General features: G+C 50.4%; 1 protein-coding gene across 2 annotated transcripts; it reads right to left on the reverse strand.

Annotated features, from left to right (window-relative positions):
* Nucleotides 1–659: 659 nt before the first annotated feature.
* map3k10 (mitogen-activated protein kinase kinase kinase 10) lies at nt 660–24,913 on the reverse strand. Of its 2 annotated transcripts, none has more exons than XM_029255685.1 (12): nt 24,285–24,913; nt 21,581–22,949; nt 9,098–9,278; nt 8,616–8,764; nt 6,255–6,430; nt 5,655–5,901; nt 5,419–5,541; nt 5,002–5,140; nt 2,865–2,977; nt 2,347–2,564; nt 1,640–2,186; nt 660–1,324 (listed from the first exon to the last, which is right to left on the reverse strand). In XM_029255685.1, exons 2-12 carry the CDS (start codon nt 22,440–22,442, stop codon nt 924–926), a joined length of 3,156 nt encoding a protein of 1,051 aa, XP_029111518.1. In that variant the 5' UTR covers nt 22,443–22,949; nt 24,285–24,913; the 3' UTR covers nt 660–923. The 2 variants fall into 2 exon arrangements, with proteins under 2 accessions (XP_029111518.1, XP_029111519.1); XM_029255686.1 differs by having other exon boundaries at nt 21,581–22,544; nt 22,711–24,913.
* Nucleotides 24,914–25,500: the final 587 nt, after the last annotated feature.

Consider the following 25,500-nt stretch of genomic DNA (forward strand, 5'->3'; position numbering starts at 1 on the left):
GTTCCATTAATAAGAAAAACAATAATAATTCTCTTCAATTTGAGATTCAATTTATTTTGAAATAATATAGCACGATTTATTGCAGTGTGCAAACGCCGAAATTTGCAAGTGTGCTCTTCTGTATGCAACTTACAATTCAAATCCGCATTTAGTGAATTAAATATACTAGTGAGGACTATGATGCTTATCTTTCAAAGTAATAAAAATGCATTACCTTTTTCTGTTTAAATCCATTCTGTGAATTCACAGAAAAAAGTAATGCTCACTGGCCGTTCCGTCAGAGGCTAGCTACTGACATGGGGTTTCTGACTGTCTAGCATGATCGCTGGTTCATAGACGGATCATGATGAGGATGGCTTACAGAGCAGCAGTGTCCAGGAGGATCAGATGGGAAGGAGGGGAGGAGAATGTTGGGCGAGGAGGGTTTGGGGAAGGAAAAGAAGAGAGGATGGTGTGAGGGTGGAGTTTGGGGAGGTAGGAGGAGAGAGGATGTGGTGGGTGGGGTTAGGGGAGGTAGGAGGAGACAGGATGTGGTGGGTGGGGTTAGGGGAGGTAGGAGGAGAGAGGATGTGGTGGGTGGGGTTAGGGGAGGAAGGAGGAGAGAGGATGTGGTGGGCGGGGTTAGGGGAGGAAGGAGGAGAGAGGATGTGGTGGGCGGGGTTAGGGGAGGTAGGAGGAGAGAGGATGTGGTGGGTGGGGTTAGGGGAGGTAGGAGGAGACAGGATGTGGTGGGCGGGGTTAGGGGAGGTAGGAGGAGACAGGATGTGGTGGGTGGGGTTAGGGGAGGTAGGAGGAGAGATGATGTGGTGGGCGGGGTTAGGGGAGGTAGGAGGAGAGATGATGTGGTGGGCGGGGTTAGGGGAGGTAGGAGGAGAGAGGATGTGATGGTTTGGGTTAGGCGAGAGAAAGGAAGGAATTGTGCGCTAGGATAAGTGATGACCACAGAGTGCAGCCGGGGCATGTTGCCCACAGAGGGGCACAGTGCTGTCCTGGCTCTGCCCCTCCATGTCCATATCTAGTAGGGTGGGCCGGACACCACCAGCACTGCTGTCCCCTGAACCCAGCGGGCTGTCACAGCTGCTCCCGGGCGACGAGCTGAGCGTGCGCGACAGGGACGATAGTTTCCAGGGTTCCATGCGGGGCCGTGTCGGCGTGGGCCGCGGCCGGGGTGCAAACTCCAGGGTTTTGGGCCTTTCTAAGGTCCCCGTGCCCACGGAGCCATCATGGTCCAGGGGAGGGGGCGCAGGCGCCTTGCGCCGAGGTGCAACCGGGAAGAGGGTAGAAGGGTCGGGCAGTCGGGGAATCTCCAGGATTTCTCGGGAACCTGAGGAGAAACAGCCACGTTAATATAAGGAAATAACACCATTCTGTACTTAGGATCCTGACAAATTTGAAGATTCCAACGATTCGTGATCGAAAAGCCACATCCTCACTCACAAACGTTTCACCTGCAAGCGCGCAGTCACCGACACACAGATGTTAAGTACAAGTTCTTTGTGGATGTTAAAAGGTAAAACGAAATTGTGTTAATAACTCTGACAGTTATAAACTATGCATCTAGACATCTCTGACTGGTCAATATGAGTCGCTGCTCGCAGCCAGAGCAGACTAAGAGAAAGCTCGTTCGGCTTGCGGGCACCTGTGTTCTGGGTGGCGGGGTTGATAGTGACAGCAGGGGGCAGCGGCGTGCTGCCATCGGAGGGTGTGCGGCGGTGCCCGAGGGTCTGCGCCCGTGGGCGGATGGCCCCATCGGAAGGGGTGCGCCGGTGCCCGCGGCTGACAGCCATGGCCGCTGACACGTGGGTGGGCGTCAGGGACTGGTTGGGCTCCCGCTTGAAGCTCTCGGCCCGCAAGTCCAGCAGGGGGTTGAGGGCGGGGGCCAGGGCGGCGGGGGTCGGAGGCGCGGGGGAGGGCCCGGAGGGCGTCTGGATGGGCTCGTCGGGGTCCGAGGGCAGCAGCGACTTGGTGGAATTGCAGTCGGACAGCGAGGAGAGGGAGAGCAGCGTGACAGAGGGTGAGGGGTCCAGGCTGGGCAGGACGGAGTCGTGGGGCCGCCCATGCGACAACGAGAGGGACAGGGTCCGGCTGGGCGGCGAAGTGCTGCGCCGGAAGCGGCCGGCCCGCTGGAACAGTCCCTCCTTCTTCCTGCGCTGCTCCTCTCGCTGTTCTTGTTCGTCCTGGTTCAGCTGGGTGGGGTAACAAGGGAGTCAAACGGACCAGCAGGGCAGCATGTCCCCACACACGGCCAGCCCAGGTTCGGACCTCCGTTAGCCTCCCGTGTGAATCCACCGTAAACTTGCCCTATGATCGATTGGTCCTCTGGACCCGCCCCTTCAGCACCCGTACCTGCATCCTGCCCAGCTGCTGCAGGTCATGACCCAGGCCCACGGAGGCCAGCAGAGAGGCACAGCCCAGCAGAACCAGGTCGCTCTTCTTGCGCTGGCTGCAGCGGCGAGACACGTCTGGTGCCCCCGCTGAGGGTCCCCCGTCCTCCATGCCCCCGTTGCTGTCGGCCTCCATGGACATTTGGGACACAACGGAATCCTGGGACTCGCAGTGCTCCTCTGCGGGAGGGACGAGGGGTGAAACGGAGGCTCGGTATTCACGCTGCTGTACACAATAATCTAGCACCTAAACGTCGCTCGGGTTCAGATGTGGGTTCGAATCCAGCTCAGTCCGTGTGGAGTCTACATGCTGAAAACCCGTACACCTCACTGCATCATGACTACGTCTGGAAACCCATGCCATATAAGGTTCACGCTGAACATGTAGCTACACACAAACAAACACGCTGAGCGAAAAGACCGAAAACACGAGTCTGGAACCACCTGGAGCCGAGCGGATAAACCAGTATTACGACTCACCCATTTCATTGAGGCTGGAGAAGGCGGCACACATGGGGGTGTGTTTGGGTGACTTGCCCAGATTGGGGGCACTGGAGGACCACTGCTTGCAGCCTTCACCCAGAGACTTCAATCTACAGCACAGACAAGCAGGATCAACGGCACACGCTCCAGAACCTACAACCCAACCCATCCCTGGTGTGAGAAGCAAGAGCTGTATGATATGTGTGTTTCTCTATGATGTGAGCGTTCCGGTTTGGCATCAGCCGTTCTCCGACTGCTGCCAGAACAGATAATGGTTCCCGATTTAAATATCGGTTCCCTGTTGCCGGTTTCATCCCTCGCAGATAGTGAATCTGAAACTCAACAAAGTGACACTGGGGACAAAAAAAGGAAATGAGAGATTAGAGGAATCATACGCCGCATATCGATCCTTCCACATTTTCCGACTGTGTGTGAGTGCAGGAGCGGCACAGTTTCACAGAGGACAGAACTGGTGCCTCGCAGCTCCTGGGCTACGGGTTCAAATGTGACTCACTCTGTGTGCAGTTTGCACACTGTTCCTGAGTTCATGTGGCTCTCCTCCAGGTGCTCCTGTTTCCTCCCGCAGTCCACATACATGCTGTTCAGGTGAACTGCTCACTCTAAATTGCCCACGCTGTGCGTATGCGAGTGAACGAGTGTGCATGATTGCCCTGAAATGGACCACTGTCCTGCCCCTTCCACCCTATACTTCTGGGATAGGCTCTGGACTACCATGACCCTGCACTGGCTAAGCAATTAGTGATAATAAATGGATAGATGACAGATGGATGTATATGCATAATGAATGTCTCCTTTGCAGGACTGGTATAGGGACCTGTCACGTCCAGTTAACGGGTTATGACTGCTGACACTGACATACTCTGGTACCACTCAGTTTACTGTACAGCTCACCACTGCATTCTGGGTTGTCACAGAAAACAGACCGAGAGGAATGTCCTGCTGGAGCGTAACGACTGCCCTCTCTGCTGGAGGTAGGTTTCTAATATGTCACAAGCAGCTGTACTAATGACGTCAGTCTGGTCAGAAGAGGAAAAGCTGCCCTCGTTGAAGGGCAACAGCAGGGGTAGGCGGGCGATGGGCCAGCATGATACGACAATGCCAGGTGCGGCTGCCAGGTAAACGGGGACAGCAAAGGCGGGACACGCGCAGGGTTCACCGCAGACTGTAGAAATACGGTTCTACGGTAGAAGATAAACGTGTACATTTCTGGAAGTCCTGGAAGATAGATGTGTAAATTTGTGCAAGAATTTTGTTGCAGGATCAGTACCGAACACAGCGGGCAGTTCGGTGGTTAAGGATACGGACTAGTAATCTCAATGTCACCAGCTAAAACCCCTGGATTGGTCCCGCTATGGCCTATTCCTATTCTGTAAGTTGTTTCACCTCAACGTTCTGCAAAACGGCTCAGGCCGAACAAACTCTTTGAACACCATACTGTTGCGAGTGGTGTGACCCATACCGGGATGACCCCAGGATGTCAAACCGAGGGACAAGCACTATGTCCCAAGGAGCGGACCTTCACCTGGTTACTCGGTAACGGACGCGTCAGGGTGCGGGTGACGTCTGGGAGCTCCGTTCGCTCCTGGGAGGGATTCGTTAAGAGCCTACGGCAGTTGGGGGGACGCTTTCCAAGCACAGCCCGCATCTCCTGCAGCGGTGCCATCCTGAGCGACTGCGTGATGCAGCAGATCCACCGAACTCCCGGGAGAAAGACACTGCGGTGCAAGGAGCACCATGATGGCACCGAGAAGCTGCAAGACCACTGAGCCAAGCAGGCCGGTCCTCCTCTGCCTGTGCCTGTAGCCCGACCTTAACCTCACCTCTAAGGTCCAGAAGGAATGTCGCCCTGGCCTACGTGATAGCATCCACGGGCAGGTCACGTGGTTCCCTTTTCTGGAGATACGGCACTCCGCTGGTTCTCACGTTTGGTCCCACGCTTGCGCGCAGGGCGACACGTTTTTGGTTGTTAAGCAAAACAGAGGAACTTGTTTCTCGGTTCAAGTTTGCTCTGAGATTTGCGTAGCGTGCAGCGTTCGGTCTGTGTGCGTTTCGTAGCTCCGGGCAATAGCACGGCCTTCCGGGGTCAAAGGTTTGCGTGTACGTCCGCGTGTACCTGTCCTCTCCACCCAGCCGCTCCCGCTGGTGGGTGGAGCTGGGGCCCCAGGTGCGTCCTTTCTTCTTATTGGCCGTCAGCTCCTCCTTCTTACACACGGCACTGCGGCCCCACGTCTTGCTCCCGTCGCTTGGCGTCACTGCGCGACACACACCGCGGGTGGTACCATTCACACGTCAGACCAGTGCTGCAGACATACCCACAATGCATTTCCGTCTCTCTGTGTTTCCGGCCTACTTTCCGTCCCCGCATCTCCTTGTACTCGTTTTCGGTTGCGTTCGGATCCCCCGGGGGATTTAAAAACTGCTGCGATCTTGGATCTTGGCGCCGTTCTGCCGCATTAGCCGTGTGATTCAGCACATTTTCCCGCAACAGGAACCCACACCACACCCTCTCCTCCTCCCCACGCAGACTTACAGCGTATGGCTCTCAGGCGAGGAATGACCCCAGGGCTGGCGGGAGGGGTGGTGTTCTCGCACCCCTGGGTTTTCCTCTTGTCCACACTGGGCGAGGCCTGCACCGTAATCTTGTGCTCGAACCCTGCAGGAGACATGACGGAGAGCGGCTAACGACTCGAGACCCACAGCCCCCATCAGTCACAAGTTTGCAGCGGAGAGGCACGCGCTGCAGGCGCAGCTCCGCGCTTCACCCACCAGAGGGCAGACTGATGCGGTTGCCGTCGCGGCCCAGCTTGAGCAGCCGGCTCTTCTTGAAGTGACCCTTGCGCTTCTTGACGCGTGGCTTCTCCTGGTACATCTGGTGGATGATGATGTTGAGTTCGCGCTCCACGATGTCGATTTCGCGCTCGGCCAGCTCCTGCTCCCGCCGCCGCAGCTGCTCCTCCTGCTCCCGCTGCTCCTCCGCCGCACGCGCCAGCGCCTCCTCCCAAGACCGCAGCTCCTGAGGGGCGGAGCGGGACCAGGGATGGAGAGAATTTAGAGAGGGGTTAGAAAGGGCTGAAAAGCACAGGATTCCAGGTCCATTGAATTCACTTCTGTATAGTGCCCTCTTACCAGTGGGACACTTCAGAGCATAAAGCAAAAGGCACAAAGAGACATGTAACAGGCAGGATGAATAAAAACAGCGATGCACCTCTCAAAGTGGGATTTCCAAAAAAACCACAAGACACATATAGTGATGTAAGCATACGGGCATCAGGTGGCACAGCGGTTAAGGAAAAGCAGCACAGGGACCAAGGAACTTCCCGGAGACCGACATCCGCACCAGCCAGCTGCCACTCGCTGCCTACCAACCTTCTCCTTCGCCCGCAGTTCATCAAACATCTGCTGGATCTCCAGCCGCCAGTCCTCCTGCAACGAATGGAAGGACTCCAGTGGCATCTGGAACATGGCCGACTGCTCGATGGCCAGCAGCTGGGACAAGATGGTCCCGAAGGAGGGGCGGCTGTGCGGGTTGGGCCTCCAGCACTCTGGCAGGGAGGATGCCAGTGAGGAGCAGGAGCAGGAGAAGGAGGAGAGCGACGGGGGGGGCGGGGGGGAGGCACAGGGAGACACGAAGGGAGAGACGTGTTAAAGGGAGGGATATTGTGAGAAAGTTAACATTTTACCAGAGACATGCTCCAGGTGCTAATGAAGCAACTCCGAAAATAACATGCAGTAAACTTCGGGTGACCGTTGGTCCCGGTCGACCAAAATGCGTCAGAAAAGGAGACACTCGACGCTGCTCCTTAGACACGATGAACGGCTACGCATGATCTCTTGCTTTAATTTGGCTTCCATTCATCTCAATACTCTCTTCTTAACATTAATGACCGAAAGAGTAAAACACGATCTTTAAAAGTGCTCTTCATGCCAGTGGTATAAATTAATTCTGCTGGCATATTGACCTCTGGATGTTTTCCTTTACAGTAATTAATTGTTTGTTTCATGTTTGATTGTTTTTAAAATAAAGTGGGAATTAATATCATGTTTATATTTACTTTTTCACAAAGATTAACTTTTGATATTGCATATGCTGCTCAGCCGGTGGTTTTACGCAAAGCCCGATACAGTTTGACCCAGGTTATACAGCTGAGTATTTTCAGTGAAACAGTTCAGGGTAAGTACCTCGGTCAAGGATACTAGAGTAGAAGCGTGCCTTATGACCTTCACGTTACATGTTTATGTGGATAGCTGGTAGCGTAGTGGTTAGAGCTACTGCCTTCGGACCCAAATGTCATAGGTTCGGCTATAGTAGCCTCGAGCAAGGTACTTACCCTAAATTGCTCCGGTAAAATTACCTGGCTGTATAAATGATTGTAAGCATGTAATAACTGTGACCTTAACATTGTAAGTTGCTTTGGAGAAAAGTGTCAGCTAAATGGATAAATATAATATGTACATACATGTAGTTTCTATTCCCACTTTTTTGGACAACTTACAAAAAGATACATGGTTGAAAAGATGAATACATGCCAAAAGAAAGTAAACACAATTAAAAATAGACCATACAGTAAAATACTGAACATTATGGAGACATAAAGTAAAAATATAGTTGCAAACAGTCATAGCAAACCAGAGCCCAACCCGGCGACAGAGGCCGCAAGGCTGGAGGGGGAGGGGACGCACCCAGGACGGGACGCCAGTCCATCACGAGGCACCTCAAGCAGGATTCGAACCCCAGACCCACCAGAGAGCGGGCCCCGGCCAAACCTGTTGCGCCACCGCGCCACCCGCTCAGGTATCAAAATATCAAAAAAATCATTGTGTTCATTTCATCAAAGTTCATGATACAAAGTTATGGGGTTTAGCTGCCAGTGGTGAGCAGCTCAGCGGTTCTGACCTTTGCTTGTAGCTCAGTCTACTGATAGTGGGGCAGTGGGGGCAGGAGCATGACCATGTGGTTGTTTAGCTTAGCAGTTCACAGTCCAAGTCCTGGCAGCTCCCCCCCCCCCCCCCCCCCCCCGGCCCCGTCACTGAACTGTGCATTCAAAGAACCAAGCAGCTCAAATGTAGACAAACTAAAGGTGTTTCACACAGATTTCCAAAATTCTGTGTCAATCATGGAAAACCCACAACAGATTTTACGTACTCCGCCATTCATTGTTTTTCATCAGATACGTCACTTGGATTAATTAGTCCTTTACTGAAACCAACTGATTCGGTTTCAGTTTCGCAAAGGATCAAATAAAGGGAATTTTTTACTAGCAAAAACAGAGCTGCATTTTTTTTTCTAATATTGACACTCAAAAATTTGCCAGGACTGTACTGACACATTCACTTCAATCATTTGAATTGTGTTATTTACTCAACGTGCAGCTTGAGACAGTTTCATTAGCGTCATAACTGCAACAAAAACCAGCATACAAAGGGATCTGCCAAGCTTGAGAATGCGTGACTTAGCACATACCTTTCTCCAGAGTAGTTTACAGCTCTATCTATCAGCACAGCTGGGTATTTTATAGGAGGAAGTCAGGTGAAGTACCTTGTTCAAGGATATTACAGCAGAACCCCTTGATGAAACTGTGTTGCTACTCTTCAGGTGACAAGCACATGCTCCTTACCATTAAGTATATATTCTGCCATTTAAAGCCATGGTGGGATAACGGAAGGACCTACGGTCAATGACTATGACAATAAGTGAGTCCACGGTGAACCTGAGACAGATGATCTTACCCTCCAGCAGTCGAGCAAAGGGCTCGGGGCAGGTGGAGGGGATAGGAAGGGTCAACTTATTCATGGCGACGCCGTAGGCCACCGCGAGGGCGTCGATCTCACGGTACGGCACCTCCCCCGTCAGAAGCTCCCACAGCAGCACCCCAAAACTGAGAAAAAGTAGAGGGGATTAGAGTATGTCACGGGTCCCAAGCAGAGCTTAAACAAACCACACACAGACCTCGGAGAGACCCAGCTGGACCCCAAACAGCCACAGAAATGCACCTCAATATAGGTTGCTACTCACCAAACTGAGCAATGCAGAGTATATACATGAAATGCAAAAAACACAGGTACCAAACTAGTCAGCTGAGTGCAAAGGTATAAAATTGCTGATGCTGAACATGAGATGTTGGTTCAAACTGTGCAGAAAACCAAATAAAACGGTGGTCATCACAATTTTTTGTTTGTGTCATCTGTTTCAAACTGCGTATGTCTCCTACCTCCAGACATCACTGCTCTTGGAGAAAAGGGAAAGTTTGATGACCTCGGGAGCCATCCAGGCGTAGGTGCCCGCTGCGCTCATCTTGGTGGTGCAATGCCACTCCCGCGCCAGGCCAAAGTCGGTGATCTTTAGGGTCTTCCCAAACAGGTCGTCCCAGTCCAGCTGCTCCAGAATCAGAACTGTACGGTTGGGAGTGGTGGTGGGGAAAGAAAGGCAGAAAGAGGGTCATAGTCAGGTTGATCTCAGTTTCATATGAATGGTGCACTGAAACTGACAGGTGGTTCACCACGTGCTATGGTTTCCCTCCAGGTCAACACCTCCAAGCACCGTCATTTTGAATCACCGGATCTGACCTGACCCTAAAGGTCACCGCACCCCTAAGGGAAAAAGGCCTGTTTGATGTTAATATACTAGAGTGACGGACAGCATGCTGGTACACATGAGGTCCAGCGCATGCAATCTTCAGTTACCGTGGTATATTGGGTCACTGTTGAACGTGAACGCACAATTTTGATTGACTCCGACTTTGATTTGGTCAGTTTTCTGTTCAGGCATCATAAATTGGAAATAAAACTGGACAAAACATGGAGAAGGAACAGCAGGTGGAGAATGTAAGGTCACCAAAAAACGTTTTGATTTCCTACAAAACTGCCTTAAAAGTTCAGATGGTCAATTTGACTGTGAACTGTTTTACTGCACACTTTATCCAGATGGTTATGTCCATTTCAATTAATTTCAATTTATTTTTATAGAGCTCTCTTCTCACCAGGGCAACACACTGCTAATTATGGTTAGAATAATGCAAAATTACAACTATAGCACACATTAAATAAAAATAGAGTAATCAAGCTGGAAACAGTGGAGAGGAAAACAAAAACTCCCAATCACAGCCAAAGGTGAAAAATAAACCTGTGGGGGTCCAAGGATCAGTGACTGCCCACCCCTGCCAGGCAACCTAATCAATCCCTGTGCGCGCGATCAAAACTCAGGAAACTCTGAATTCAGGTAGCAGACACACCTTTCTTCATGTCACTGGTCGGGGGGGAGATGCAGACACACAATCCTCTGCTGTTAGGTTCCAGTGAGCCATCAGGTCACTTGCAGGGAGGCCACAAAAAGCAATCCCTCGGGCAACAAGCACCTCTTCCTGGAGGATGTGTATGCACAGTACAGCAGCCTCAACACACCACTTTTTCACAGATCTCTTACTTACTCAATCCATTTCAGATGATGTGATGACAACGTAGATCTATTATAAGGACTTTTGCAGGACCTGTTTTTTCGGAGGGGGCGCGGTGGCGCAGTGGGTTGGACCAGGTCCTGCTCTCCAATGGGTCTGGGGTTCGAGTCCTGTTTGGGGTGCCTTGTGATAGACTGGCGTCCTGTCCTGGGTGTGTCCTCTCCCCCTCCGGCCTTATGCTCTGAGTTGCTGGGTTAGGCTCTGGTTCCCTGTGTGGGTGTGTGTTTTTTTGGAAATTTTGGCAACTAAGTTAAACAAAGGAACGTGCAAAATGTGAAAGTGCGCTATTGGTGTAGGGCCAGTCCAATGGCTGCTCTTTCATATACTAACAATACATTTGTGTTTTAAAAAAGGAGAAACCTTCTACAATGTAAACACCTTTCCCGTGGTCTACCAGAGCAGAGAACGCTACAGGTGTGGCCGATACCGAGAGGGAGCAAACAGCAGCGCTCAGGCGCCGCGGCAATTTCAAGACCTGCGGGTGAAAGCCGTGAGCCGAGCGATCCGAGCCGCGGACTGCTGAGACCTGCTCCGCACTTCCTCCTGTGTTTCCGCATGTAGGCAGATTATGGAAATGTTTGAAGTGTCAACAGGACCGGGCAGCTGCGGGGGGGGGGGATGTTTGGCCTTATCTCCAGGCATATGCAAACAGAAGTGGAGAGTCAACAACCTGGCTTTTGTTTGATCGGGAGAACGAGCGCTCGGCCAAACCTGCTTCGCCCGACCCAGGTCGCTGAGCGGCACAGCCGCTCCGGAGCTCAAGCTGACTTGATACTTCGCTCGTCTTCGTGGCGGCTTTATCCGGGAACATACAGCAGCGCGGACACAGCGACTCGACCTCACCGCAACTTAAAGTGCTCCAGTGTTTTGACAGCTCTGGTACAATCATGACCCTAAAAATACCTAAATCCGTCACACAGGCTATAGACGCAGGACGGTATAGGAAAAGAGTGCAACAGCCTAGACGACCACAGGCTGCAAGCAGGGCGTTGACTGTCTTCATTGGTCCACGAAAAATAGTCAGAAATACACACACACACACACACATTTCCAGAACCGCTTGTCCCATACGGGGTCACGGGGAACTGGAGCCTACCCAGCAACACAGGGCGTAAGGCCAGAGGGGGAAGGGGACACACCCAGGATGGGACGCCAGTCTATTGCAGGGCACCCCAAGCGGGACTCGAACCCCAGACCCACCGGAGAGCAGGACCCGGTCCAACCCACTGCGCCACCGCACCCCCATCTAGTCAGAAATACCTGGTACCAAAGTCATTTTTTCAGATATTTTTAGCTCGCTTTTAATTCTTTTGTCTTATTTTAAAGGAGTGACATTCCAGTCAGCAAACAGCACGAGGAGCACAGGAGGAAGCGTCTCGTTCAAAGTGCTTTTGTTTCTTTTTTATAGCGCCAAGGTCGGCTGTTGCCCTCACTTTCTCAAGAGACTGCTTAAAGTAGGCATCAAAAATACTAGCAAAAAAAAAAATTCTGGCTAAAAATGTCTCTCTTCAGACCAGCCCTGCCTACGGGAATGTGATAAGAGAGCACAGAGAAGCCCTTTAAATACAAGCACTAGGATCAAAATATAAAAGTAATTAAATATCCAGGAAAAGAATTAACTTTCAATATGACAGTTAGAGAGCAAACACCTCAGAGTTATTGTTCTTTCATATTCCTGGGGACAGTCTGACTGCTACGGCGCACAGCATCCGACACCAGCGCAGTCGGGCACGATCGCATGCGCTGAGTGAATGCCGTTTTCACGAGCTGTTCTGCTTCTTTGCTGTCACATGTGGGTACCGTGCGCCCGTGTAGCGTCGGCAAGAGCATCTCTGGCACAGGGGCTGTGCCACGTTGTCGCTCGACTTTCATACGCGGCTCCGTCTTGAATTTCAGCCCGTGGCGGCACAGAGGTGTACCGTGTTGGGGCTGCGCGGTGGGGGGGGGGATCCGTGCAGTCCGAAGCATGAACTCCGAGCACGTAGTGCTCGGGAGCATCCATGTGCGTGTGTGTGCCGGGCTGCCGAAGTCGTGACCGTAAGAAGAGGGGAGAGAAGGAAAACGTGGGACAACTGCTGACAACGGTTAATAGCCCCCCAGCACACACATCCCACCCCACCCCACCAACCCCCCACCTCCCTCCTGCCTCGCTTTCTGTTTCAATGCTTCCGTCACTGTGAGGGACAGCTGTCTCCCCAGGGCCCTGTGCGTGTCTGTGTGCGGGAGACGGGGCGCTGGACAAAGTATGTAAATCCGAGCAGAAGTACGTCTGTCTGGTGCCGCTGCTGTGGGTCAGGACCCTCTTAGTAAACTTGCGGTCGCATTTTAATGTTTGTTTCCTCCCAGTTTAGTCACAGCCCATTATGGAATTTTTATGACCCCCACTTATGCAGCCCCGGGAAAAGCATGCATAGGTACAGTACTGTGCAAAAGTCTTCGGCACTTAAATCTGTTTCACAAAAAATATTTGTTTTAGATGGTTATTTAATGTCTCCTGCATTAGTGTCAATGAAGAAGAGCATATTTTAGATTTCCAAGCATTCCTGCTGCAAAAAGTTACAGTATTACAGTAAGGGTTTTGTATGTTGTTAAAGAAAGAAAGTACACAGACACTGAAACCACTTGTCCCAGGTGGGGCCACGGCAAACCGAAGCCCAACCCAGCAACACGGGGCGCAGGGCTGGGACGCACCCCGGACGGGACGCCAGTCCATCGCAAGGCATCCCCAGGAGGACTCGAACCCCAGACCCGCCAGAGAACGGGACACGGCCAAACCCACTGTGCCAAGTGGTTATTGACGATGGCTGGTTACGAAGCTTTGTAGGAAGTTTATTAATTAAGAGCATTTTTTTTGGAAGCGTTGTCACTTTACAGCTTTTTCCCCCAAGTGCCTAAAACTTCTGCACGGTATTGTACATCCCTCCTGCGACGCGCACGCTCTGATCCATCCGCAGACTTCATCACGTGGTGAAATGACAAGCTTGGAGGACAGCACTGATGCGTTCCATTCCACCCACACCCAGCGCTGTAATCTGGGCAGAATAAGCAGAATAATTGTGACGAGGCTGCAACCAACAAGGGTAAGAAAAGCCAACCCAGCCAAGGGGATGTGGGCCAGTTTGTGTCCCTTGGACCTTCTTGCCACAGATGGCTGGTATGACACACAGGGTGCATGAGAACCCACTAGTGCCCCACCATTTGTACATTTACACACATCTAAGGCCTAAGCAGAGCAGGACGGGATGCGGTCCTGTCAAAACCTGTTTGTGGACTGGTGCCGGGATTATGCTGGTCTAGGCTTCCAAATACAGCCCCTGCGAGTCGATGCCCGACCAAAACAAAACATCACCGCAATGTTGCCAGAACACTGAGGCCCGGTCGCCACGTCGCCATCGTCTCACAGCAACATCTTCAGAAGGCGGCGGTTTTTCCCCTGCACGGCTCACAATTACGGCTCGTATTTCACCTGCTTGCCGCCCACAGCTATATTTTTAGTGGAACCATCCAAGTAAAGTGTGTATTTTCTCACTTTAAGACTATCGAAATACACTGGGCGAGGTACACCCAGCAGTCCTGTGTAGTAGCAGCTTGTATTCTGAAATGCGGCCAGTTTGCCCGTTCTAAACACACCTTAACTAACAGGGCTGGGAAGATCAGCCCATCACCAATCCGTGACAGGAGCAAGAACCTCCAGCGCACCAAGCTGAGCTTTACAGCTTCAGCGCAGGCAGGGTTGTAGGGGGGCTTGGGCAGGAAGAAGGTCGAGTGCCATAACGGCCCACTTTTCCGAAACCTTTGTTGCGTTTCCCTCCCCGTTCTCCCACATCGCACAAGTTCCTTCTCTCTGAAGATGCGGAGGGACATCCTGAAGCGTAGAGCAGCTACAGACCCCGTTGATTCAGTTGGCCCACATTAGGACGCCCCCTGCACCACACACCCCCGACACGCCCCAGCCCCACAAACCCACTGTTTACCGCTATCTCTGATGCAGTCCCCCCTCCATCCTAGTTCCTTGCATTTTATTATTATCTTTTAGGGTCCTATTGCAGTGCTGCCATGCGGACGTTCAGCCCTGGCCAGCAGAGCCAATGGCACGGCAGCGTTGTTAGTGGAGCAGTCCAAGCAGAATACCTCGCTCGAGGGGGGCTCTGCCCCACGCAACCCACCCTCCCTGCTCCTGGTCTGGCTCTTGAGATGCCCACTGCTCTTGTCTGTGGGTCTGCTTGGCTTTTCACATACACATTTTGCCCGCTATTAAGGTATTTTCTGGTATGAGGATACAGGATGAAAAATGATCAGCGACAGAAGTTAACTCCATACATTGCTACTGTCACGTTAAGATCTCATCCCTTATTAATTAGCATAATTTATTAAATTAGCTCACACAAAATGACCACAATGCCTAAGCTATTCACAGTTATTTACACTTTTAAATATACCGTGTAAATATCTTCATTAAGGATGCTACAGCAGGAACAGGGATTTGAACCTGGTTCCTTCTATGTTACCTGGTCCCCCATTTCAGCTCCTGTAGGACTACTTTAAGACTGCCTTGCAAAATCAGCCTAAATAATCAGAAATCCTTCTCGGTGGCATCTTGTGGTGCTGACCAGTCTGTTTCGGTAGAGCGGCGGTCACGCTATGACCGGATCAAAATGGAAGCGCTGTGAAAGGTTATTGTCAGATGCAAAGTGTACATGACATGTGTGGCTGTGAGGCGTGGAGCAAGAGCGGCATCCAAGACAGGCAATGTTCGCAGCGGGGTTGTTGCATGGGGGCAGCACGTGCACGTATCGAGTACTTTTGGGAATCCACTGGCGCCATCCTGGAGGCCTCCCTTGTCCCTACTGCCAGTTCCCGTAAGCCACACCTCTGGGTACAACAGTGTGAAGACCTCCCTCGCCACCGTGCTCCCAAATGGACACCCTGGCACTCAAGGCCCCAACTATCATCAACCTCCTTTTACAACTGTGAGTGAATGATGTGCCCAGAAGGAAGGAAGAGAACTGGAGAGGAAAAGGGAGATGTGATGCAAGAAGGAAAAGAAGGCAGCTTTACGGTGGCGAAGAAAACAAGAAGGGGGAGGAACAGAGGATGGCAGAAGTGGAGGTCGGCGAACAGAGATGTGTGAGGAAAGGGGAGATGGCATGAGAATGTGGAAGAAAGGCAGGTATTAGAGCAGAGGAGGAGGGAGGAAGAGAGGGATGATGGAAGAGAAGGAAGATATCTGCAAGACAGCAATGGAGACAGATTGCACTGTGGTTTGGCAGGCTGGTAGTGTGTCATTCCTGACCGCTGACTGTTTTCCATCACCAGACCCCCATCCTCCGTTCCTGTAACATCCTCCCCTCATGGATCTGTGGTCAAAGGCAGAATTCAATATGTCTGTCCAACACACCACTACCCCCACGGGTGATTCACCTTAACAACTACAGGGGCTCTCCTGCCTCTGTAGTGGGTGAGTCACTTTGGCTAAGCGTTGGGATTTAAAATAATCGCAATCAATATGGGACACTGATCTGAGCCTGCCTGCTCACTGCAGCTCCACGCATGACACAAATACTCTGTCTTGGCTCTCTGTCCCTGGACATATGTGCATAAATGACCCGGCAGATGAAACATGTCCCCTAAATAATGTCGGCTGGAACACAGGTGGGTCATAGGTCTGCTCACTGCTGCCAAATGGATACTACCTCCTCACAAACCCTGGAGCCTAAAATCTACATAAACTTCTCATTCTGAGATACAAATACGTCAAAGTATTCGCATCATTTTCGTTATTTTCCGCTCTCTGCCGAGCTTATTTGAAATACAAAAAACAACAGGAATAATACGGAGAAATTTGGCCGAAAGGGGTGTTCAGTCTATCGTTTCCCCAGAGCTCAACAGGATAGGGCCACTATGGATGTATTTCTCTGTGGTGTATACCAGCTATGGGTGCCACCTTAAATACAGACTGGATTAGCGGGTCAAATACCTGTGACTTTCAGAAAGGGTAAAGGGCAGGGTGAGCATCATCCACCCCATACACTGGTTGCTATGTGTGGCACCTACGACATACTGAGCTCACCACACAGCACTGCCAAGGCCTGTGGCTCCAACACCTGTCCTGTATTCTTCTAGAATCGCGATATTAGCTGGTGTCGAACGCTCCGCTCGCTAGCGTGCTGCAAGGGCCTGAGGTCCAGGATGTTACTCGGGTTTAATAATCACGGAGAACCACGATATCAGCTATGCTTGCTCATTGGAGAACATGTTCGCACCCTTACAACTGCAACCCATTTCTTTCCCTATCTCTGAGGAACACACCGAGCCCAGAGCACTGTTTCTTTAACTGATGCTTTTCTCCAAAGTGACTTACAACAATTTACCCATTTATAGAGCTGGGTAACTGCTCGATTTTAGTGGCGCTATTTAGGGTAGGTACTTTGTTCAAGGACACTACAGCTAGAAGTGGGATTCGAACTTGCAGCCTTTGGGTCCAAAAACAGAAGGTTTTACTTCTACGCTAGCAGCTGCCGACATTTAGCTGACGATTCTCAAACATCGCAGCTTCTCGGTCGGTATGAGCCATGCAGCCTGCTCCTCCGAGAGGCCGGGGACACCCTGTGCAAGGAGAGGCCTAACCACTCCATCTTCCTCTCTCCCCGCACCATCGCCCCCACCTCACCCGTGCCCGCCAGCGCCCAGCTGTCCGACAACAATGCCCCTCTTGCAGGAGGTGCAGCGTGGGACGCGTAGCGGGGGGTCGGTGCAATACGCTGGGCGAATGTGCGGGGCTTCCCTGTGTCACTCTGCGCGCCACTACACCACTATTTGCCAGTCCGTGGCACAGTGTTCTTACACAGCAGTGTGTGTGCTGCTCATCCACGTGATCCTCTGTGTGTGTGTGTGTGTGTGTGTATTTGTGCAGAAACGTTGAGGGCTGCGGGCTATGTATCGTGTGTCGTGGGCCGGGGTCTGGGGTGTTTGTCACGTAAGCGGGGTGCCCTACGAGTCCATACTGAGTTTTGACCATGCATTGGAACGCCATAAGAGTTGGGTTTTTTGCTTTGGTATCAACAGGTGTGTGCAGAAGATCTTACAGCTGGAAGCTGTTAGTCTCTTCTGTTTCCATATCAATGTGTCTCTATGCGTGCATGTGTTCCTCCTGCTGTTGAAGAATTAATCTCAGCCGATGTGGATGGGGAGAGAAACTGCGAGTCCTGCATTCCACATAACGCTTGTCTATGCCCTAATTCATCTCTCGCTGCAGTTAATCAATTACTTAACAAAACTAGGAAACATTAACTAAACAGAAACCAAACATGCCTACATGTTCTGTTCCCACAGGGACAAACCAGAACAGCTCAGTTTTTTCTTTAAACCCCCACACTCCACGGCCAGGCCCACTCCTATGCTCTTCCCCAAACTTGGGTCAGAGTTTCTTTACACTGATCCCTCATTATGCATTTCTTTGCCCGTTTGCACTGCTGCTTTTTTTTTTTTTCCACCCACGGTTCAAGGTCTAGACCATGTGAACGTCCCTGCACGCACGGCCACCCAGTCGCCCTCCCCCCCTTTCTGACTCCCATCAGTGTCCAGCCATCCCTGTCTCGAGCCTCTTATAAAAGGGCCATTGTTGGGGTGTTGTTGCCTTCCCAGCTGACCGCTGTGCCCCGTGTCTCTACCTGCCACTTTAGTGTCCACTGTCCCCATCTCCCCTCATGCAACATACACCTACAAGTGGATGACACCCAGCCAACAGCTTCAGCACTGTTCCCTCAGACTTCTGACACTTCCAGACAGTGCGCTGAGGGTGTCTATACCCGGGAAACACGGTGGTCAAAGCAATGGCTGTATAACCTGAAGGTTGCTGCTTCCAATCTCAGAAGATACCCTGCTGTAGTAATTTCAAGCAAGGTAATTAACCCCAACTGCTCAAATAAGATGTTTGAGTGTATCAGTGGACAAAATTGCACATTGGTTTTGATAAAGGTTAGGAAGTTTTTTTTTTTTTGCCGTAGTCAGTCCCTATAATAAATCACGCTTTAGCTCTTTTACGTACGATGCGAGTGCCCATGAGTTCAGCCCTTAAATGGAGCGAAGTGCTAGTGAGTCCATTGAAACTACTCCACTTTCCAGTATCACTCTGCTGGGGTGAGAAATGACGTCAAGGAACTGAAATACCAATGACATTCAAAATCATTCAAAACATTTTAGGCGAGAAGGCGGGATAAGGGAGCGTACAAGGGCTGTGGCTATGGCTGTGGCTGTCTTGATCTCTGCCTCGTGCTCTGCTTGGATCACCTGACCAGCTGTGGTGTCGCACTGGGGGGTGGCGGGTGACAGGCTCCGACGAGGAAAACATCTACACATGCATTGGCTCCACAGACCCACACGCTGAACTGAAGCATTTATTACTTAAAAGTATTTAACATGTACAAATCATAAGGCAGCAGGTAGAAAAGTAGTTATAGTGGCTACCTTTAGACTTGGAAGTTACAAGTTCAAATCCCACCTCCTGCTGTAGTACTAGTGAGCATGATACTTACCCTAAATTGCTCCAGTAAAAATGACCTACCTATATAAATGGATAAATCACTGTACATAGGTTGAAATAAGTTGCTCTGAGGACAGTGTGGGCTACGTGTGAATTAGTTAATGTCTTTTCCAAAAGCAAATGATTAGCTAATTATTTCAGCCAAAGTGAAATATTAGCAAATGTTTGTACCAATACAATATTCTATCTTCTCATCTGTGTCTTGTCAATGTCATTCTGTCTGTGCTGTGGAAGTTTCTGTCACCAAGACAAATTCCTTGTATGTGTGAACATACTTGGCAATAAAGCTCGTTCTGATTCTGATTCTGATTCTGAAATTCCAGGTTGACACCTTGCTCATGGGTAGAACAGCAAAGCCTTTCTGGAAATTGACCTAGTAACATTTGTTATTCACCACAGTGCCCTGGATCCAGGAAAAAGTAAAGGAAAAAAGGAGAAAATGTGGCTCTGGGATTTCTGGACACTCATTTCAGTACCTCTAGACAAGGCTGCTGGCAAAGACAAAGAGAGAGACACATTTCAAACTCCACTTTCATTTGAGGTCCAAATAAAGATGGCAAAAGGTAAAGTCAGGGTCCTGTCAAATGCCAGCTGGATGTAATTAATGGCTTTGAAAACTAACTCCTATGTGTCACCTTCTGCAGTCCCAGCTCAGGCCAACTGAGCCCGCAGCCGTCTCATCGGCGTTGCGGTTTGGTGACCAATGCGACGGGGATAGGTGAGATTGTGTTGCTGGAGACTCGGACACTTAACACCGATCTCAGCCCAGCAGCCGTGGGGGAGCTGGCGCAGCCTGCCGCAAACACCGTCTCCAGGCACACCCATCGCCAGCAGGCCTGCTGCTGTAGTCCCTCCAAACACACCCTTTCCAAAAAACTGGAAGACAAACGCCAGCTCATTCAATGGCTTTAGGCTGCTTTAGCAGACTTATGGGAAGATACAGTTCCAGCAGGCATCACGGAGCGTTAGGGCAAAGTATAATTTTCTTCCATAAAGTATGATTTTTACACATCTCTCACGCAAAACACAAAGATTATTCCATGTAAACACCTTTTCAATAAATTAGATCACATAGTTTGAAGACAGGGAGAAGTGTGTGGCAGGCCTAGGAAGAGCACTTCTACAGCACCCTTGAATAAGACACCTAACCAGAAGCTCTCCAGTGATGTATCAGGTGTATAAATGGGTAACACTATATGTCGCTCTGGAAAAAAGTGTTTCTTGAGTTACACAAATAATAATTAATAATAATAATTATTATTATTATTTTGCTGAAGCTAAAATTGTCTGTTTATGCACATTTCTACATCCGAGAGACTGAAGTTGGTAGAAATGTGTTAGCCTGCCCCACCATACATTGATACCAGACCTCTTTAATGATTAACAGATCTTGAGTAATCAGAAATTCCGACGGCCTTTACCGCTGCTCCAGAATGCCTTAACTTTGTTGTGTTTCGGTAACAAGTAATGGTCCGGGAGATGGCAGGTTTCTGCCATCGTGTAAGTCGATGATTCCCCAGGGGACGAAGACGGGGTGAGGGTGACGGGTGACACCGAGCTTGGCGCGTTTCCCGGCGGTGCTCGGAAGGTGGGGGCAGGCAGTAATTGGGATGGGATGATGGGTGGAAGGGGTGGCAAACAAGGGGGGAGGGTGACTGCAGGGTCTGAGTCCTATCTCAGTGTGGCTGTACTGATCTCCAACTGCACTCTGAAAAGGACACCTGAGAACGACGCACCTGGACAATAAGCCAGTGTGTAACTTTACACTCCAAAGAGCTGCCTTTTATTGTCATTCCTCCCCGTGCATGCCGCTGTAACGTGGTCCTGCCATAGCACTTGAATCACATGAGGCCCTGGTCTAACTGTGAAATCTACCACGCTGTCAGGAGTTGTTCTTGTTCATGGAGAGGAACGGGCACAACTGGAAAATGGCTTCTTGTCTCACACTTCCAAATCGAATCCTCGGAGTTGCGCAGTTGACATTTCAGGAGATGAGAATGGCGGAATGACTCAACAGCCCTGCACCGAAAGCTTGAGCAAAGACGAAGATTCTGCTTTTGCTATTTTAGACCAGTACGCAATAAGCGAATACATCCCAGCTCCCAGCATGATTCTGAGGATCATAATGCTTTTTTTTTTTTTTTTGGGGGGGGGTCTTAAAAAGTGTAGTACAATGGATGGAAACTGAGACGTAATAAAAAGAGGGACACTAAATTCTCATTCCTTGCTGATGAATGCCAGACATGTTTGAGGGTCTTCAAAAGACATCCTTTCCACTAACCCACCATAGACAAGCGTTTAATTCACCATTCCGCCACCACGTCTTTAGGCAGCTAGGAGCAGAAAGGGCCAAAAATAGCTTGTAACTACTGGAGACAGGAGGACAGGGTGGAAGGAATCATAGTAAAACAAGCAGCAGTTACTTCAGTTCCACAGGGATACGGCCTGGACTATGGAACCAGGTGGAATCAAACACATTTCATCCCTGTATGGTAGAGAACACCCAAATAATGGATTAGATATGCAGTTTCTGGAAGATCATTGTACTTCTATGTGTCGATCTGAGACAGTTTACCAAGAAACTCTCCTGCAAAGTGCATGTGCACTGTGTGGCCCCACATGTGGCAGAGTTGTGTGAGGAAACTGCCCATATCATAACAGGAAGCCTGCAAGGAAAGTGCAGGAGAAGCCATACTCACTATTGCTCGACTTGAGGTCCCTGTGGATGATGGGAACTATGGCCTGGTTGTGCAGGTAGTTCATGCCCGTGGCGATCTGCACGGCCCAGTTCACCAGTACTCGGGGTGGCACCTTCTTCCCGGCCAGTGCGCGGTTGAGGGCGCCCCCCCGGGCGTACTCCATCACTAGACAGAGATTGGGCTCTCGCAGGCACACGCCACGCAGTGCAATGATGTTGGGGTGCCGTAGCATCCAGAAGAGTCGGGCCTCCCGGCGCACACTCTCTGCTGTAGCACTGATGTCCTCGTCGGGGTCCTGGCGGGCCGCTTTCACCGCAACCTCTTCATGACGCCACACACCCTTGTACACCTTCCCGAAACCACCGGCGCCGATCACCTCCTCCAGGTGGAGCTCGGCGAAGTCTATCTCCAGTGGGCTCTCCCCACCACCCACCAGATTGCCTGACAGCTGGGGATAGCTGACATCCCGCCGTGTCACGTAGTTGCAAGGGAAAATGCCCACCTTGTCCTGGATCTTGCCAGTCCACCAGCCCTCATCCCCTGACACCTTCGAGTCCTTGGAGAGCACCTCCAGGAGGTCTCCGCGTCGCAGTGTCAGTTCCTCATCAGCAGTGGCCTCGTAGTCAAACACCGCTGTCCAGAAGGGGTTTTCACCACCAGCGCCAGCCTGGTGATGGAAGTCGGGGGAGCCGGAGGAAGACACGGTGGATGAGTCCCAGCTGCTGCCATTCTCGGCTGTCCCGGCACAAGAGGGCCGGACATCTCCCGGGGGTGCAGAGGAGGAGGCCGGAGGCAGGCAACCACCGCAGTTGCTACAGGGCAAGGGGGCAGCCCCTGCAGTCATTCTTGCATACGGGTCCATGGTAGCCTGCACGTCACCGATGTGGGTTCAACGGCTGGCACAGATCGTGTGTCAATGAAGGCACAAAATCCATGTAGAGCCCATCGACTGAATCCAGCCTTCCTTAATGAGGGGGAAGAAATCAATAGAGAATTCTGCTGTTGCACTGTCCCATAACTGTCAGCATGGCTGCGATAGTGGCTGCTATCACTGTTGCAGCCTATCGCTTGTCTCATTTATTTTGACTGGCTGGTGCCTAGGGTGCTGTTTTGTCAGGAAAAGCACTTACTGCAAATCCAGAGCTGTCCAGGAGGCTGTGTACAGTGAAACCCCCTGCTCCCATTGTGCTCAGTTTAGAAAAGCTGATGCCAAGTTGCCCCATGGGCAACTCAAGTAACATACAACATCCAGGTTATTCCTAAATCAGGCATGGTCCAGAGGAGGATCTTGGGGCGTCATAGAGCTGGATGGTGGAGGGTCAGACGGACAGTCTGCAGGACGGAGGCCCCTTCAAACACCTGCACCTTCCTGCATCACAACAGTTTTATTTATTTTTGATTTTTTTCCCCCCAGATCATCATGCACGATCAGTGACAAATGCAGGCACGGATACTACTTTGCACCGTCGTTTTGTTCCCTTTATAATAACCCGTCTCATGAATAATTCATGCAGCAAGCAGCTCTTAATCCAGTCTCATTGTCCCTTTACTTTGGAATGTGTACCAGAAGTCGCTCTTAATCTCAGGAGGCGGCCCATATGGACGGGACACGGCCGCAAACTCCTTTAGTTCGTAACTAAACTTTACGGTGATTATTGCATTCGTTGCGTAAACTGCGCACCCATGAAATCCGCTTTTATGCGTGAATTATCTGCAGGGCGATGCGGCGCGTCCCCGACAGCCACTGTTCCGTTATTCTGGATGTGACAGGCTGTCCGTCAGCCGTCAGATCCCCGATCGGCCAAGGGATAGTAGCCAACAGGGACAGAGCCCCCGAACCGAGCCTTTACTCCTCTTTGTCAGCCCCTGAATCCCACACGGTGCCGAACGCAAACCACTTTTAATCCCGTTCGAAAACGCAATCTTCCCTTCCGTTTTAAGACTCACTCGGAAGACATCATCTGGGACATAATTTGAGATTGTTGATGGAAAAAGTTAACGCACCAATTCATGTTCCGTAGCATCATGACATCATGTGTTGCAGCCTAAGAAATAATCGGTTCATTCTGATTATAACGCGCGTCCCGCTGTCTTAGGGTTTTAACTAAGAAGCGTCGAGTAACCGGGACCCGAGCGAGCCTCGGTCGTTCGTCCGAGAACGAACGGGATAACGCAGCGACGAGTCGAGTCAGTGTGTGTGTAACCCCTGATCTAGAACGGGATATGCAGCGACGAGTGTGTGGATCCCTGATCGAGAACGGGATAAATGCAGCGAAGTGTAAGAGTGTGTATTTCTGATCCAGATCAGGATCAGTGTAGCGAAGCGGTGCGTGAATCCCAAGTCTAGAATAGAAAGGGATAAATAATGTAGCCGAGTGTTGAGTGTATCACTGTATCCCTGATCTGGAACGGGATGATGTAGCGAAGTTTAAGAGTCTAGCCCTGGTCTAGAACGAGATAAACGTACGGAACCTCAGTGTGTCTTTTCCTTTCTGTTCAGCACCACGTTCGTAAAGCCTAAAATTACCACCGCAACCAGATGCGGCCAAACGGTGTCATGATGTCACCGCAGATCGGTGCAATTGTTGTTTGTGTTGCATTTTTCTTCTCACACACCGCGCTCTGCCATCTAATGATCTATTCATTGATTGTGCACAACACCAAAGTATACCGAAACGCTCCCTCTTCTCATGCACATACTCACATATCCTCAGACATATGCAGGGTCCACGCAACTAGAGAACCTAACCAGAGAACGTAGTTTATTATTGTCGTTAATAATGGTGCACATTATTGTGGCCTTGCGAAGACAAAATCGTTCAGATCCACGCCGGTGAACGCAAACACTGAAATCCTCCTCGGCAGTGTTTCCTTTGGCTGTCGAGAAGTCCATGGAAGAATAATCCACCATCTTCATGCTCATGGCAATAGAGAATAAAGCAAGACTAAATCCAGTAAAAAAATTAAAATCCAAACGCAGTACCCTCCGTCAGGCTACATTCCGATCTCGTAAGTGGTGAAATGTAAAATATTCTTCGCAACCTTATTGTTTTTATTACACACATAGTTAGCTGTGTGTATTATATCCATCTCAAATCCTCGTCGCATGGGCGTGTGAATGTGCCCGTCTGTGTCTTTCCGTCTTCTTCTTCTTCAATATCACTGCTGCCGGTCCACGAAATAAATAGACGAGAACTACTCCTTTAAGTTTTCATCCGTTGGGGTTGCTAGGATGGTCATTTATTCATGATTTATCAATGCCTTTTCACCTCGAAGATATCCCATTCAGTGAACCGAGCTGTCATCGGCTGCGGCTGACTTTGTATCCAAATACACCAGCTGGATCGGGGGTGGAGAGTACAGAGGGACGCTGGGAAATGTAGTTTCTACTTTCTCGAGGAGGCCGCCATATTGTTTGTAGGCTACGCCGGCAGTGAACGGATAGGGATGGCAAGGATGAACTACATTTATTAAAACATTGGAGAAGCTGCGATGTTTAACGAAGTAACAGTAATGCTAAGGCAAAATGATATTTAAACCAAGTGACACGCTATTATAATTTGTCGCTGCATCTGCCACACTCAGAAGTCGGACATATGTCACATCCTGGTTCTCCTCTTCCGGATGTCATCTGTAACATTTATCCGAAATCATTCAAATATCTTTGACATTTTTCATGTAACCTTACTATTTCTGTTTATTTCAGTCTAAGACACGGATGATAATAGTAACTGTTAGGCTTAACGTTTTATTGATATTTGTATCACTGTATCGGTGAGTAGGAACGCAATTAAAAATGTGTGTTTTCGCGTAATTAATTGATCATTCTTAATCCGTCCTTTTATTAGACTCGTTTCGAAGTGTGTACTGCAAAACGGACCGAAATGCTTGTTGTTGCTGAGGCAACAAAGTCTCCTGAT

The sequence above is a fragment of the Scleropages formosus genome, chromosome 10 (assembly GCF_900964775.1).
Source record: "Scleropages formosus chromosome 10, fSclFor1.1, whole genome shotgun sequence".
NCBI classification, from domain to species: Eukaryota; Metazoa; Chordata; class Actinopteri; order Osteoglossiformes; family Osteoglossidae; genus Scleropages; species Scleropages formosus.